At 45.6% G+C, this 16,945-nt stretch overlaps 1 protein-coding gene across 5 annotated transcripts in view; it reads right to left on the reverse strand.

Moving 5' to 3' along the window:
* The window catches only part of serhl (serine hydrolase like), a 30,612-nt gene that overhangs the window by 9,213 nt on the left and 4,454 nt on the right, over positions 1 to 16,945 (reverse strand). For all 5 annotated transcript variants that reach the window (XM_052043285.1, XM_052043284.1, XM_052043282.1 and 2 more), the window contains exons 4-9: positions 15,712 to 15,825; positions 12,927 to 12,968; positions 9,030 to 9,049; positions 7,881 to 7,955; positions 6,163 to 6,266; positions 726 to 805 (exon numbers count right to left, since the gene is read on the reverse strand). In XM_052043285.1, coding sequence (XP_051899245.1) covers positions 726 to 805; positions 6,163 to 6,266; positions 7,881 to 7,955; positions 9,030 to 9,049; positions 12,927 to 12,968; positions 15,712 to 15,825 — 435 coding nt within the window. The remainder of the gene's footprint in view (positions 1 to 725; positions 806 to 6,162; positions 6,267 to 7,880; positions 7,956 to 9,029; positions 9,050 to 12,926; positions 12,969 to 15,711; positions 15,826 to 16,945) is intronic.

Raw genomic sequence — 16,945 nt, forward strand, 5'->3', positions numbered from 1 at the left:
CTAGTTTCCCCTCAGTATATTTCCAGATCAGTACTCGGAGTTCCTCAATACATTGTTCGCCAACTTGTGCTGACAAACTTTTGTTGAGCCTACTGACTGGCACTGGCTTTGGATTTAAGCCTAATCTCTGCTCTGTTTGAGTTTCTATTCCTTCCACTTTGTTTCTGATGTATACTGCCCTGTATACTGCTAGTGTACATCTCAAACCAGAAAGAGGCTAAAGTCTTTCAGTTTTGCACCCCCTCCTCCAACCAAAAAAAAAACCAAAACACAATCATAAAATTGCTACAGCACAAAGAGGCCACCTGGCCCATCAAGCAGTGATAGTATTGGTACCCAACCTCTCAAAGTTGTGTCTCCTTTTGATACTGCCTTGGTCAAACACTTAAACAGAATAATCAAATCAAGGTGCAGGTGTCCATGCTGAGGTTCAGTGAAGCCATTGCAAAGGCTCTACGGGGAAGGACCGCAGTCTAGTGTTTTACTGCCACTGTACACTGTAGGGCTGGGCCCAGGGTCACAGTCCTCAAACACTTCACGGGTGCAGTGTTTAAGGAGGAAATGTGAGTGATGTTAATGCATTGTCAGAGAATGTATTGAAATTATGGTACAATGAATATAGAGAAAGATGTGACCTGATTGTATTTACTGCATATTATGAATTAAGTATATTCTGAAATAAAAAGGTTCACAATAGCTGCTCCCATTCTGCAGCCTAACTGTACCTCCAGGTACCTCTGTGGATCCCCGTTGAAGCAGGATTTTGCCACTTTCCTTTGATACCGATTTATTTCCTTGCAAAAGCCTGAAGAGTTAAAGAAGATTAGTTAAAGAACAGAGGATCTCAACAGCACCGAAACTCTGGACAACATCAAGGCAAAGGAAGGAAATGCATGATTGGCTTTTGTTTACTTTGCTCACGGTGACCTTAACAGCACATTCCCAAACACAGTGCAGGTTTGGAATTGCCAGCTGCTGGAGATGCTATTGGTGTCATCCACTGATAACACAACCTGCACTCAGAGTGTAATGGTGTAGAAAAACTCCCATGGCACATCACAGCCCGAGTCCAAAATGGGGCACCAGGATTTGAATAGAACTGGAGATACTGTAGTGAGATTCACTCAAATGGTATTGGGGGGGGGGGGGGGGGGGGCGCAAAGGACATCAAAGTCGAGTTTATTGTCATATCCACAAGTACATGTATGCACAGGTGCAATGAAAAAAAACTTACTTGCAGCAGCACAGGCACAAAGCATTAGAGACAACATTCTCAAGAAAACAACAAATTATACATGAAAGAACACAATTAGAACAAAAAAAAGGTCAATTGTGGTGCAAGGTGGTCATAGTGTTACTGTACTGAGGTAGTGACTAGGGTTGTGCAGGTTGGTTCAAGAATCGAATGGTTGAAGGGAAGTGGCAGTTCTTGAACCTGGTGATGTGGGATTTCAGGCTTCTGTACCTCCTTCTCGCAGCTACTGTCGGGCAGATGGCATGACCCGGATGGTCACTGGTTACATGGGAAGTTGGGAAGAGTTGGACTTTAAGTTTCCTTTAGAGCAGCTGAGTTTACAGAGAGGTGAGAAGATGTGAACTCAGCAGGTATAGGACAAAAGGCCCCTCAAACTTATTCTGCCATTCAGCAGGATCATGGCAGATCTGATCCAGGCCAGAACTCCATTTCTCCTTGACGCTACCTCAGCCTTGAATATATTCAATGACTCAGCTGCCACAGCTCTCTGGGCTGGCGACTTCTAAAGATTCATGAACTTCTGACAGAAGAAATTCCTCCTTATCAAAGCCAAAGGAATTTCTTCCGAGAGAGAGGGAGGCAAAGTCGTGAAAGGGTTTGAAAGAATTGAAGCTTCATATTTAAATGAATCCAATGCTCTCCTGCTTTAAAATCCATCCCAGTGAAGCCGTTGATGGGTGAAAGTTGAAGGAAGTGGAAGTAGATGAGCTTTAGGGGTGCTGAGAATATGGGGGGAGGCTTAGCTCTGGGTTGGATAGTTTCAGGCAGTCTGATGGACGGCAGAGGGATGGGAGAGTGGGACTGACAGAGAGGAAATGGCAAACCGTTCTGGACTGGGTGGTGATGTGCTGGTTAGGCTGCTGGACTGGCAGCCAGAGTCCCATTTTATCTTCTCCACATTCACACCGCCCACCACCCCCCAAATTCTACCATTCCCCTACACACTAGGGGCAATTTACAGTGGCCAATTAATCTACAACCCACCTCAAAGGTTCTGGACTCTGGACCCAGAAGCAAGTTCAAATCTCAACACATCCATTGAGGAACTTAAACTCAAGTCACTTAATAAATCTGGAATTCTGAAAAGCTCATCTCAGAAACTGCCCACTTGCCATAAAATCCCACCCAGCTCACTGGGTCTATCAGAGAAGAAAATCTGGCCTGGCTGGGGCAGGACGGCAATGTGTTGGTATTTAATTGTCTGACTATAGAGAGAGAGGGAAGATGGTAACAAAGTGTTGGAGGTAAACTGGGTGGGATTAGTGTATGTAGAACCGATTCCAGGCCCATCATACAAAACAAACTGTTGGAGGAACTCAGCGGGTCAGGCAGCATCTATGGAGGGAAATGGACTGTCAACATTTCAGGTCAAGACCCTTCACCTGGTCTGAAAGATAGAGGGGAGATAGTAAAAAGTGGTGAGGGGAGGGGTGGAGCAAGAGCTACCAGGCGATAAGTGGATCCAGGTGAGGTGAGAGGCAGATGGAGGAGGGAAGATTGACAGAGGCTGGGAGGTGACAAAGGGCTGCAGATGATGGAATCTCATAGGAAAGGAAGGTGGAGCATGGAATAGGGGAGGAGGTGGGGAGGGCAGAGGGGAATAGTGAGGGAGGGAAACCAGTAGGAGTGTGTGGGTGATAGGAGTGTGTGGAGGAGGGGAAAGAAACAGGGTGGTGGGGGCTGGGGTGGGTGTAGGAGGAACTGGGTAGGAGAGAAGGGACAGAGGAGGAGCAGATTACTGGAAGGAGTTGAATTCAATGCCCATGCTGTCAGGCTGTAGACTACCCAGGTGGAATACAAGGAGCTGTTCCTCTAGTTTGCATTTAGCCTCACCCTGGCAGTGGAGGAGGCAGAGGACAGGCAGGTCAGTGTGGGGATGGGGAGGGGAATTAAAATGGCAGGCAACAGGGAGCTCCAGAAGGCAATGGCAGACAGAGCACAGGTCTTGGTGAAGCAGTTGCCAAGACTGCACTTGGACTCACTGTTGTGGCCTCCTCTACATCGAGAGACTCCATGGCTGTGGCTGACCAAGAGGCTGCAAAGAGGTGGGCACGTGCATCCTCAAACCTCCATGAGACGCAAGGGAAGCCACTGCTGGAGGCGTCTGCCTCTGACAGAGGAGAATGGATCCACATAAGGACATTGTCCAAGTGCACCAAGGTGAGGTGCTGGGAGAGGATGCTGTGCTTGAATGTACTGATAGCAGAGGTCGACAAGCATCAAAAGGGAATTAGCAAATGCCACAATTACACTGCTAAACAGAAATCTAACTCCGATCCTGAATCACATAAGGACAAGATCTATGGAGCCTGGTAACTACATTCAGACTGCAAGAACACTTGTATCTGGCCATATAGTGCCACCTTTGGGATTGGTTATAGCTGAAGCAAAGCACATTAATTCTCATGTTAAACCTTTGCCCTTTAAGGTGACTTCACAGTTTCAAGTGCCACATATAATGGAAACAAAGCCTTCTAAAGAGGGGACAGAATAAAAAAAAACTGTTTCTTAATCCTTAGTCAGGAGCCAGCCAGCATCTGCCGAACTATCTATGGAAATAGTCGTACTGAGCAAAGCAGAATAAGGATCCAAAGGACCTTAGGATGTGCTGATTCAAAACTATTAAATTTTGTGGCCTAGAGAAAGAGTAAATTATACACACCACTATCACAGCATCATAATGCCACTCTTCCTGGACATCACCATCAGGCATGTTGCAAGCATTGCTAAGGGACTCAAAGTTTTTTTTTAATGAAGTCTGTGGGACTGTATTTATACAGGTAGTTTTCAAATGAAAGTAGAGACATAAGAGATTGAGATGCTGGAGGAACTCAGCTGGTCAGGCAGATCCATGGAGGGAAATGGACAGTTGATGTTTCAGGTTGAGACCCTTCAATTGGGCTGAAAGAGGAGAGATAGCCAGTACAAAAAGGAGGGAAGGGGTGGGGCAAGAGCTGGCAGGTGATAGGTGGGTCTAGGTGAGGGAAGGGGAGAGTGGGAATAGTGCCAGGAGCTGGAAAGAGATAGATGGAAGTGACAAAGGGCTGAAGACGATGAAATCTAATAGGAGAGCAAGGTGGAGCAGGGAATAAAAAGGAGCTGGGGCAGGCAGAGAAGAGTATTGAGGGAGGGGAACCAGTGGGAGGAGTGTGTGGGTGATGGGCAGAGGGAGAGGGTGGGAGAAGGGAAAGATGGGGGCCAGGTAGATCAGGAGGGGAGAGGAAAAAAAGGGACGGGGGGGGGTGGGGGGGGGAAATCAGTTACCAGAAGTTGGAGAATTCAATGCTCATACCGCCAGGTTGTAGACTGGCCAGGCAGAGTACAAGGTCCTGATCCTCTAGATGGTGCTTAACCTCATCTTGGCAGTGGAGGAGTCGGAGGACAGACATGTCAGTGTGAGAATGGGAGAATGAAAATGGCTGACAACTGGGAGATCCCAATGGCCACGGCAGACAGAGCAAAGGTGCTCGGCGAAACAGTTGCCCAGTCTCACCAGTGTTGAGGAGGCCACAACAGGAGCACCAGATACAAATAGATAACACCATGGGATATGCACGTGAGACTGCCTCACCTGGAAGGGCTGCTTAGGGCCCTGGATGGTGGTGAAGGAGGTGTAGGGCCAGGTTGTTACACCTCGGGTGGTTACAGGGGAGAGTGCCTGGGGAGGGAGGAACAGAGCAGAGGGTCATGGAGAGAGTGATCCCTGTGGAAAGGGGAAGACGTGGCTGGTAGTGGGATCCCGTTGTAGATGGTGGAAGTTGCAAAGAATGCTATGCTGGATTTATGAAAGTAGTTGCCCACTGATGGCTGCATTCAGGAGACCACAAACGTGCTGCTAATTTGCTTATACACTGAGCATCACAATTGTATGGGACAGAGTGAATGGACCAGAACGGGCTTCTCCTGTTCATCATTAGTCACTTCCAGTAATATGATTTGATAGGACCTGCTTTGGGAAACTGAGCTAATGTTATAGAAACCCTTGCTACATACTCCCAGCGAGTCAGTGAATATATTAGAATTCAGCTTCTTGTTCTACATGGTGAAACTATGAAATTAGGAGATCAATATGCATTTAATTTCTTTCCTGAAAAGTTTGTAGACTATATACAAATACGGACAGCTGCTGATACAAAGATTTCCAATTTATACCCTAACTTTCTACACTCCTCAAACTTTCCTCTGGTTATCATGCTTCTCTCCGAGAGTCTGCCCAACTCAAAAAGGTTGTGGATCCAAATCTACTTTAGGCTGATACTTTGGTGTATTGTCAGGGATGCGGTCCTTCATATGGGGACTAACTTTATCCAAAAATCTATTCACAGAATGTGGGCTCCACTGCCAAGGTCACCATTAATTGCTCATCTCTAGCTGCCCTTGACAAAGGTGGCAGTGAGCCATCTTCCTGAACATTTGCAATGTTTCATAGAGTTCCAGGAGTCTGACTCAGCAGAGGACATAAAATGGACACCCATGCCAGGGGCAGCATAGAGGTAGGGACTTGTGATACTCATCCAAACCTGCCAGCTCATGTTGTTGTAAAGACTCCCTGTGCCTCTATCAGAAGAGCATCCTATTAAATTTCACTACTTAAACACAAAAGGCAATAGTTATTCAAAGCAGCAGCCCATGCCATCCCATCAGGGACAATTAAACATGAACGATTCATTCTGGCCTTGCCAGAGATGCCCAAATCCCACAAATGAATAAAGACCAGGGAGATCAGCTTTCATTCCCTAGGGATTATTCTTTGCCAACACAGACTAACCGATCAATCACCTCGTTCTTTGTGGAACCTCATGAGAGGACAACAAGCACCGCATTCACGAAGTAACAAGAGATTTCTGGGAAATCTCAAGGCACTCAATAATATGCTTGATTATGTCAGTCCTAATGTCATTTCCTACCTCTTCAGAGCTGCATCCGGAGTATACACTCTGGGCGAACCCTGCTCCTTCTCCAGTTTTAAAAGCCCACTGATTGCATTCTTAAGTTGTTCTCGTTGAGCGCCCTAGTAATTAAAACACAGTTCGTTACAGGAATCCAGTTTAGGAAAAGCAATCCCAACCAGTCAAAAGACAACCTTCTGCTCTCCTACTGCACATAACACTTTCACTTCTCAGGTATTCTTTTGGACAGAATGTGCAACGGACATTTATGATTCAAGCAATTTGGTTAAATTGATTTTATTTCAGTTAGATCTACGATTAACCTCCCATCCCTTCCCCACACTCTACATCTCACCAACTTGCAAGATCATTCACCTTCACCACTGTTATATGGTTTCCTCAACCTGAAAACTACTGAAAGAAACAAACCTTCGTCAAGCCTTTGTCACCTCCTGATGTGATTATTAACAACTTGCTTGTGGACATAGAGCAAACCCCAGCCTGTAGCAGACTCGGCTTGCTGTGCACTCTTCCTTGTACAAGGAAAGAAATCTCAGTCCTCATCTTTTAAATCCTTCTCCTTCCCTATCCCCGAGCTCTGGTTTACCCTGAAGTAGTTTCCCTGATTACGGCTGCTCATCCATCTTCCGTCCTCTCTCACCAGCACCACTGGCAGCCAACTCTTCAGTCTCCTGGGACTTCTCACTGGAATTCTCCTTCTAAATACTTCAGTCTCTTTCCATCTTGCTCTTCTGCAAGATCTATCTCTGCAGAAAGTTTCAGTCGCTCCCCCTAACCCTCCCTCCTTGGCACAGTTTTATCTGTGGTTAGTGCTTTGGGACGATGCTCACCTGAAAACCCTTCTGAAAGCAAATTACTTCTGGAAATGAATAGTGGTGAATGGTGTTATCCTTGGATCACAACTCTAATTTCCACCTCCCACTTTACTTTCAGATTTTCTATACCCGATTTGCTTTGGTTTGTGTTTCCTTCCCTCAGTTTTTGTCTTTCTGCTTTTATCATCCTTTGTATTTTTTCTCACTCCGGTTCACAGCTCTGCATCTCAAGACTTGCTTGCTAACTTTCCCCAGTACTGATGGAAGATCTTTGACTTGAAACATGACCTGCTCCCCTCTCTGCAGTTGTTGCTGAGCGTTTCACACATTGTTTCAGTCCACACTTCAGGACTTGAAGTAATATTCTGCTTTTGGACTGTCACCCAGCCACAGGTAATTGCACAGAGGCACAAAGTGAACTAAAGAAAACTGCTGGAAATGCCCAGCAGGGCAGGCAGCATCTGTGGAAGGAGAAACAGAGTTAATGTTTCAGGTTGATAAGCTAAAACATTAACTGTTTTTCTTTCCACAGATGCTCCCTGACCTGCTGAGTGTTTCCAATATCTTCGATTTTTATTTCAGATTTCCAGCAACTGCAGCTTTTGGATTTTCATGGACGACAACTGGTGTCAAGAGTGGAAGCACACAGAATGCCTACAACAGTGTCCGAATTCTTTAACCACCCCATCCCACTGGGAGAGCAGCTGCTTTAGTTTATCATAGGGAAGGGAAATCAATATATGGAGCTCTGCAAGCCAAATTACAGTGATGGTCGCAGTGGATTTAGCCAAGCGTCAAAGTTGCAAACACCCGATGTTTGGTAGTCATCTGTTAGTTTGTGCATCATGCAACATATTCCCATTTATGCAGTGCATAGTTTAAAAATATTAAAAAACTTACTGCAGTGGATGGATAAAACCCGTATGCGTCCACCGCAATCAGTTTATCCACCATCTCTGGGAAAATGGAGCAGAACTGCAAACCAAGAATGAACATCAAATCAGAAAGAGGCAAAATGATTAGAGTCATAGAGCACAGAAAGAGGCCCTTCTGCCCAACTGGTCCACGTCGACCAAGATGCCCATCTGAGCTAGTCCCATTTGCCCGCGTTTGGCCCATAATCGCTCAACCTTTCCCATCCATGTACCCATCCAAGTGTCTTTCAAATGTTGTTAATGTACCTGCCTCCACCACTTTCTCTGGGAACTCTTTCCACATATGAACCACCCTCTGGATGAAAAAGTTGTCCCTCAGGTTCCTATTACATTGCTCCCTTCTCACCTTAAACCTATGCCCTCTAATTCTTGATTCCCCCACCTCAGACAGTCATGCATCTACTGTAAAATTTGTGTTTTATTGATATTTACCTATGTATTCAAACTCCTGTTTCTCTACAACATTACCTTTGCTTCCCATATCAGAATATTTGATAGGTAAGTTTTTGCTTTGTACAATAGCATGCCTAATACGGACATCTGTAATGAGAAGCCTCCCACTACCAGGTGCTATGGACATTCACCTCCCCCATGTTCTGCTACCCATAAAACTCCAATACAATCCTATAACAAGTATTTAAGGCTGGGTTTGGCTCTTCCACTCTATTTGTAATCCAAAACAACTCCCACCGCATTTAGAATCAGAGATCCACTCCCAAAAATTGGCATCTGTTGATAGTGTTGAGTCACTCACATCAATGTCACAATGCTGTTGGGCAACAGTGCTTTGAGGATTATTACATGGTAGAACTCATTCTTCTGGATCTGGTCCAGATGGGCAAGCAGTCAACATACAACCTCTGGGCAGATCAATCATTGGAAACAAGGTCAGACCCTCTAGCAACTAACTCGCTCAGCAGGTCACAGCAATACTGCTGCCATTCCTTGGTCTCAGACACTTGGGTCATCCATAGACCAAGCAAACCACACCTACTCCAACAACCACTGATGGCACTCAAGACAAAAAGCACCAAAGGATGTCAGTGTAAGTAACCAAAGAATACTTGCAAAATTAAACTATGACAGCTGGAATCAAATCAAATGCAGTACTCACCAGTCCTCCAATATTGCCCCCTGGAGGAGAACCATGGAAAATGTTAGTGTCTGATGTAGAATTACATTATCTACAGAACAGAAACAGGTCATTCAGCCCAACTGGTCCACGAACGGGTTCTATTCCGCAAGCCTCCACCCACCCTGATGCACCTCACCCTATAAGGGCTGTACCTGTGCACCCACTCCACCCCCATGTCTTTACCAGGATCTCTTAAATGGATTTAAAGTACTCACCATCTTGTAAAAATTCTGCCAGAGTTCAATGGAGACTGGAAAGCTGGTAGCAATACCTGGAAGTGAGCTGTCAGCATGGTGAAGTTGCAACAGGCATGCTAAACAGGAAATGCAGCATGCAAAAGGCAGACTTAAGTGATCTTGTAAGTTGTGCAGTCCTACTGCATCTAGTCATGAATGAGGAGGCTCCAGGAACCTCCTCTTCCTCAATGATAGCAAGGCTCAGCTAGTGAGTAGTAAAGTCAAGACTGAAGAGATGCAACTAGGTTCAGATGAGTGGATGATGTTTCTTGGTTCCTTTAGAGCTCCCCCTCACCATACAAGGCAGTCTTCAGCCAATTTAATTCACTTCAGGTTCCATCAAGGAACAGCAGAGAACATCAGATACAGCAACATCTCAGCCTGGCACTGAAGATCTACACTCCTGAACTAACCATGGCTCTAGCCAAGTTGTTTCAACCTCTGGCATTGACCCAAACTATGGAAAATTGTCCAGTTATGTCCTGATTAGTAAAAAGACAAATCCAGCCCAGCTGATAGCTACTGCCCTTGACAGAGTGTGGCATCAAGGAGGCTCACTAAAACTGAAGTCAGTGGGCATCAAGGAGAAAGACACTCCCATGTCTGGAGTCGTAGCTTGCACAAAGGAAGATGGCTGTGGCGTTGGAGGTCAATCATCTCAGCCCAGGATACAACAGCAAGATCTCCTCAGGGCAGTGTTTAAGGCCCAGACATCTTCAGCATCACTGAATCAGCATGCAGCAACTCCAAGACAACAATGAGGCACGGGCTGACAAGTGGGAAGTAACATGCATGACCATCTCCAACAAGGATCTACTTTTGACATTCAATGGCATTACTGTCACCGAGCTCGCCACCACCAAAATTCTGGGGGGGTCACTATTGTTTAGAAACTCAGTTGGATCACCACATAACTGCAGTGGCTACAACAGCAGGTCAAAGGCTGTGACAAGTGTCTCATCTCCAGAAACCACAAAAGCCTGTCCACCATCTACCAGGCATGTCAGGAGTGTGATGGAACACTTTCCACTTACCTGGATGAATGCAGCACCAACAACTCTCAGGAAGCTGGACAGTCTCTGGGACAATCAGCCAACTTGATTGGTACTCAATCCATCACCCTGAACATTCATTCCCTCCACCACTGATGCATGGTGACTGCTCTGTGTATCATCTACAAAATACACCGCAGTTACTCACCTAGACTACTCCAGCAATAGCTCCAAACCCACCACCTCTCCATCAACAAGGTCAGCCACTGTATGGGAACATCACCCCCTGCAGATTCCACTCCAGTAGCACAGCATCCAGAGTTGGAAATATATTGCTGGTAATTTGTCACGACTGGGTCTGTCTTCCGTGGAGTCCTCTCCCTAACAGCACTGTGGGTACGCCCACAGCTCAAGGACTGCAGCAGTTCAAGGCAGCGCACCACCAGCTCCTCTAGGGCAACTTGGGATGGGCAATCAAATGCTAGCTTAGCCTGAGAAGTCCACATCCCTTGAATGAATATATATATAAAAAAAAGGTGCTTTTCAAGAAGGAATGCAGCAGTTCAGGGTGGTGGTACTCCACAGCCTTCTCAAGGGCACTTAGGGATGGGCAGTAAATGCTGGCCTCGCCAGTGACACCAGATCCCAAGAAGTGAAGAAGAAAAAACATTTCTATATTTTAGTGCTATTATATTTATGAATCTACCTTTGATCTGCTCTGGATGTTCCACTGGAAACCCTTTCTTCATCTTTAACACCTCTGACATCCCACTTCTGAAAGGGATTTATGTCAGAGAAGGAAGTCATTTGGCCTACTGTGTCCACGTCAGCTGAGAGGGGGCTGCTCAGACTAATTCCATTTCTCAGCTCTCAGCACAAGGCTATGATACAACAAGCCCTCCTCCCACAATCTTGCCCCTTCGGGTCTTTCCTGCCCTTCTCATTCAGTCTTCTGACGATTGCAGCTGTCAGTGAGGTACAGCCCTTCGTGCAGGGGTAACCCACCACCAGCCTCCGTTAAGCCTCTTTGTACATTCCACTGGAGGAACAATACAGCCAAGCCAGATCCTTTTCTCGATCGCCTGCTTTTCTCCACGGATGCTGCCTGGCCTGCTGAGTTCCTCCAGCATCAGTGTTTTTCATCTAGATTCCAGCATCTGCAGTCCTTTGTTTCTCCAGACCCTCTTCTTACCCACTGTTTTCACGTGCATTTTCCAGCTGATGTCACTGAAAAGGAATCAGCTGCAGAAATGAAACTGGTGTCCTGTTTAGAGGGTGATTGTAACCTCTAGACCAACTGGTCTCTGGGCTGCTGTCTGCTAACTCACAGGAAAAAGGTTTTAATCTGTGACTTCCTGACTCACACCATCGTCAGTCAGTTACACAGAACCATTGTTTATGTCTTCATTCCTGCATTTTATTCTCCTTGGTCACGACAGTAAACCAATTCCCCTTCTAAATAAATAAAAACAGAAACCACTGGAAATACTCAGCAGGTCGGGCAGCATCTGTGGAAAGAGAAACAGGCAAGGCTTCAGGTTTGCTGAAGGGTTTCTGACCCAAAATGTTAACGGTCTCTCTCTCTTCACAGGTGCTGCCTGATCTGCTAAGCATTCCTAGCATTTTCCATTTTGATTTCAGATTTCCAGCATCTGCACTTTGTTTTAAAGTTTTCCGTTCTACACACTTAGACGTGTTTAAAATACCACACTACATATGGAGGAGCAGGAACACTCCAACACTCAACTAATATTCATTTCCAAAAAAACTGGAGACTCTCTGCTATGTAGAGTTTGCCAAATGCACTTCAAGAGATGTTCAATTTGCATTACTCTGCACAAAATTACACAAAAAAGACTTAACTGTTCTCACAACTTTGAGACATCCCACAGCACTTTGCAGCCACATTGTAAATGCGTTTCAAAATGTAATCACAGTTGCAGTGGGGGAAATGTGGCAGCCAGCAAGATGATTCCCACAAACAATATTGGGAATAATGAGATTGGCCCGAAACGTTAACTCCGTTTCTCTCTCCACAGATGCTGCCTGACTTGGTGAATGTCCCAACACATTTCCAACACCTGCTTTTTGTTTTCCTACATTTTGGTGATGGTTGTGAGATAAAATTTGGCCAGGAAATTAGTCAAACAATATACACTATGCCATAGTTTTCTATGTATTGACTTAATGACCCATTCGTGTGTCAGGACCGTCGAAACGAAGCCTCAGAAATCAAATGAAATTGTGGATTGGTGTTGACAAAAAACAGGAGAGAAGCTTCATGCAGAAAGTCATTTGCATCACATTCTCCTTCAGGAAAATTTTATTTTTGAAGAAAGTTGACTTTATTATTACCCCTCGCAATTTTTCTACAATTTTCATGCCTTTTGATTTTATCTGCCTGTAATCTGTAAACTCATTTATTTTTGTAGCACCGTGTACACCGACCACAATACTGGGAACGTCAACACTGATTTGGTCTTCAAGACACTGAAGCAGGACCTTTGTACTCGGAGGCAAAAGTGCAATCTAGTGACTGGACCACAGCTTACGTGTATACACCATCTCCTGGTCCTCAACTTTGCTACACTTGGCCTGAGCTGTGTATGTGCAGCCTAGCAACATCAGGTCAGAGGATGCTTACTTACCCAAGCTGTGACCCAAGATGGTGAATTTCTTCCAGTTTAAGCCTGAAATAGAACATAGAACAGTACAGCACAGGAACAAGCCTTTCAGCCCATGATGTCTGCACCCATCATATTGTCAATCTAAACTAATGCCATCTACCTGCACAAGATCCAGATCCCTCTATCCCCTGCCTGTTCATGTTCCTGTTTAAATGCTTCTTAGCACATTCCTCAGCAGTGCATTCCAAATACCTACCACCCAGTCTGTGAAAAAAAAAACTTGCCTCAAATCCCCTTTAAACTTTCCCATCTTACCTTCAATAAGGGATTAAAACTTCAAACATATCAGTGTATTTTTTAAATTATTATTTCTCCTCAATTTTCAGCCTCTTCTTAACCTGGAGAAAATCCTAGGACAGCAAATCAAAATTCTTTTCAATGACCTCTACATCAGTGTCAGGACTTAATCCTGCAGACTCTTCAACTAAAGGGTGACATCAGTGCCTGTTCCCAATCTTCCATCCACACATGTCCATTGATGATAATCAAAACAGTGTCAGGGTGAACCTCTGTGCTGAAGTTCCTCTCTAAAACAAAGCACCGTGAATCTCCCAAACAATACCTCTTCAATATGTTTGAAGGAAGAGAGAAAGACAAAATCATACAAGCATTATGGAAGAAATAACTCCCCTTTACCTCAGATGTACTACAAAAGCTCAGGATTCCCAGGGCACCAACGCTTAATACAAGAGGGCATGGCTTTAAGGTAATGGGGGGGGGGTGGAGTTCAAGGGAGACATCAGAGGGAGGTTTTTCACCCAGAGAGTGCATGGAATGCGCTGCCTGGGGTGGTGGTGGAGGCTGATGTGTTGGTCAAGTTCAAGAGGTTGTTAGATAAGCATATGGAGGAATTTAAGATAGAGGGATATGTGGGAGGAAAGGGTTAAATAGTCTTAGGAGTGGTTTGAAGGTTGGCACAACATGGTGGGCCGAAGGGCCTGTATTGTTCTATGGTATTCCCAAGTTGGTGAAAAAACAATACAACTGCAAGTCTGTTTAGTCTAGGCCACTGAATAGATGGTCCAACCAATAAGAAAGGAAACTGACAAGTTAACTGTGGTTCTCTCTCCACAGATGCTACCTGTTGAATATTTGCAGCACTTTTCATTTTGACTGACACCAGTGCACGGTTTTTTGTGCTCTGCTATCTTAAAATGGACAAGCTTCGCCCAGGACCTCATTCAAAACTGATGTATGTTGTCCAAATACGGTGTCCACAACCGTGCACTTGCCAATTACCAGCTTGCTCTGAGATTAGTGGTATCAGCAGAGAGTGCAGATTGACACTAGACCCAGCCACATGCTCTCTGAAAGCAGCAGAAACCAGAAATTGGAGATGCCAGAAATCTGACACAAAAGCAGAAAATGCTGGGGATTCTCAGACCTGCTGAGTATTTCCAGCATTTCCCATTTTGTTTCAGAAACCAGGAGAGCCAGAGTTGAAGAGTAACTCTGATAAAACAGGATTTTGTACCCATCAGGTTTAACTGTGAATTGAAGCACTAGCCACAAGATGAAACTTTTACAGGACACTGATCTGGTAGATCAGGATGGTTAATGATAGGGACTGTCAATTAATCCCACACTAACAGGAAACCAAACTTCTTGAACACTACTCAGTATCTTTTACTGGCCGCTTTGAACAATCTCACAGCAACCATCAGCGTTGCCCCACACCCTCACCTACAACACCTCAACACACCCATCCTCACACCTATGGTGGGCATTAGGAATATGGATTCCTTCTCCACCCACACTCTCTTCTTGTTCTCTGCCTCAGATCCACAACACTCACTGCCTCACAGCACCAGAGACCAAGGTTTGATCCTGACCTCGGGTGCTCTCTGCGTGGAGTCTGCACCTTCTCCCTGTGACCGTGCGAGCTTCCTCTGGGTGCTCCAGTTTCCTCCCGCATCCCAAAAACATGAAGGTTGATAGGTTAATTGTTAATTGCCCCCTATTGCATAGGTGAATAGTAGAAACTGGAAGGGGGGGGGGAATTTGTGTGGGAATGTGGGGAAGAATATAAAGTTGGATTAACATAGGATTCGTGTAAGCGGGTGGTGGATGGTCGGCAGGACTCAGAGGGCTGAAGGGCCTGTTTCTGTGCTCCATCTAGGACACCATGATATTGGACCCTCCCTGCCTTGAAACAGAAAGCGGTCTGCTCCATCCCGACCCATGCTAATTTATGTTTAATTTATTTTGTTCCTTGTGAACGCCACGTATCTGATGCCAAGTGCCTGTGATGCTGCTGCAAGTAAGATTTTCATTGGACCTGTGCACATGACAATAAACTCGACTTAGACTCCACGATGGAAAACACAGCCTCTCACCTCAGCCAAGGGGCAGCAGAGAGAAAGCTGGAGAAGGGAGGGGCAGGACACATGGAGAAGGAGGAGAGGCATGGGGTGCAGGAGAGGTGGAAGAGGTGTGGGTAGGTAGATTGGCAGGGGGAGGGTGGGTGGGGGGGGGGGGGAAATAACAACCATAGGTGGGGTGAGAGGGGATTGAAGCAAACACTGAAGGTTTCTCCACAGATTTCAGTAAACTGGTCGAACTCCTGTACCTTGTTTTACACCATGATTATACAGGATTAAACATCAAAAGTAATTCCACTGTGATGCAGATTAAGGATAAGAAGCAACTGTGGGTTTGATAGCTCTTACATTTGACAGACTTGAAAAGGACTGGGAAGTCTGGTACCATTTGTCACTGCCAACTCATTCACAGAACTGATACCTACTCTCTGCTATTCTCAGCACATCCGAGATGTATTCAGGGAAGTAATACGGTACACCAGGGGGGCGGTGTGAAGAGGCACCATGTCCAGGAAGGTCCAGCGCCATGTAATAAAAATCTGAAAGAGGAAAGAACAGTCAGTGTATGTCATCTCTGAGGAAGCAACCACTTCCTTTGTCAGGTGAAGCTGGTACCCCCAGGCAAGCCCCACGACAGCCACATCCTGGGGCACGTGCCCATAGCTGGCAGCCTTTAAAGGGTCAAATCACACCCTTGGCTGTGCGACTGCAGCAGATTCACAAGGATGAAACCAGACTTCAGAAGTTCTGCCCATGAGGAACAGCGGACAAGGTTGGGGCTTGGTTCTCCAGAATGGTAAATGTCACAGAGATACAGAACAGAAACAGGCCCACTCAGTAACTGCTGACCGTCAAACCACCCGCTCTCACTCACCCATTTTACTCTCCAAGCACTCCCATCAACTGCCCCAGATTCCAGCACTCACCAATACACTAGGGGCAACTTACAGCTGGCAATTAACCCACCAACCCACACATATTTGAGAAGTGCGAGGAAACTGGAGCATCTGGGGAAACCCACATGGTCACATGGAGAATGTGCAAACTCCACAGCTGAGGTCGGTATTGAACCTGGCTCTTTGGGGCTATGAGGCCGTGGCCCCACTAACTGCGTCACTGTGCTGCCTAAGTGTCTTTAAAATCAAGACAAGATTTGAAGTGGGGAAGATGCTTCAATTGCAGAAGTTAGTGAAAGCAAGGGTTGTAAATAACAGGCAGTCAGTGTCACTTCAGTAGGGAATTCTGAGAACCGTCTTCATTCAGAGAGGGTCTTGTTACCACACCAGATACTCAAGGCAAATAGCACAGATGCTTTAATAGGGAAACTGGAATAACAAAAAGGAATAGAAAGTGATGGGTTGGATGAATTAAAAATAAATCAGGCAGCATCTGTGGAGAGAGGTCAGCGTCGACATTTCAGGTTAATGAATTCTGCTTGATTCAAGAATACCAAAGTTGGCAAATCACGTTAAGCCTTTATATATCACTGATAGGGCACATGTTTTGTCTTTGGAACACAAAGGACTGGAGATTTACAGGAATGGGACTGGGGTGAGCTCCTGTAGTTATGAACTGCTCTTCTTGGAGGAGAGGTCAACGTGAAGTTAATGGGGCCATTCAGAATTACAATGGTGAGGAGAGAATTAATAAGGAGAATTA

This window comes from Pristis pectinata, chromosome 33 (genome assembly GCF_009764475.1).
Source record: "Pristis pectinata isolate sPriPec2 chromosome 33, sPriPec2.1.pri, whole genome shotgun sequence".
NCBI classification, from domain to species: Eukaryota; Metazoa; Chordata; class Chondrichthyes; order Rhinopristiformes; family Pristidae; genus Pristis; species Pristis pectinata.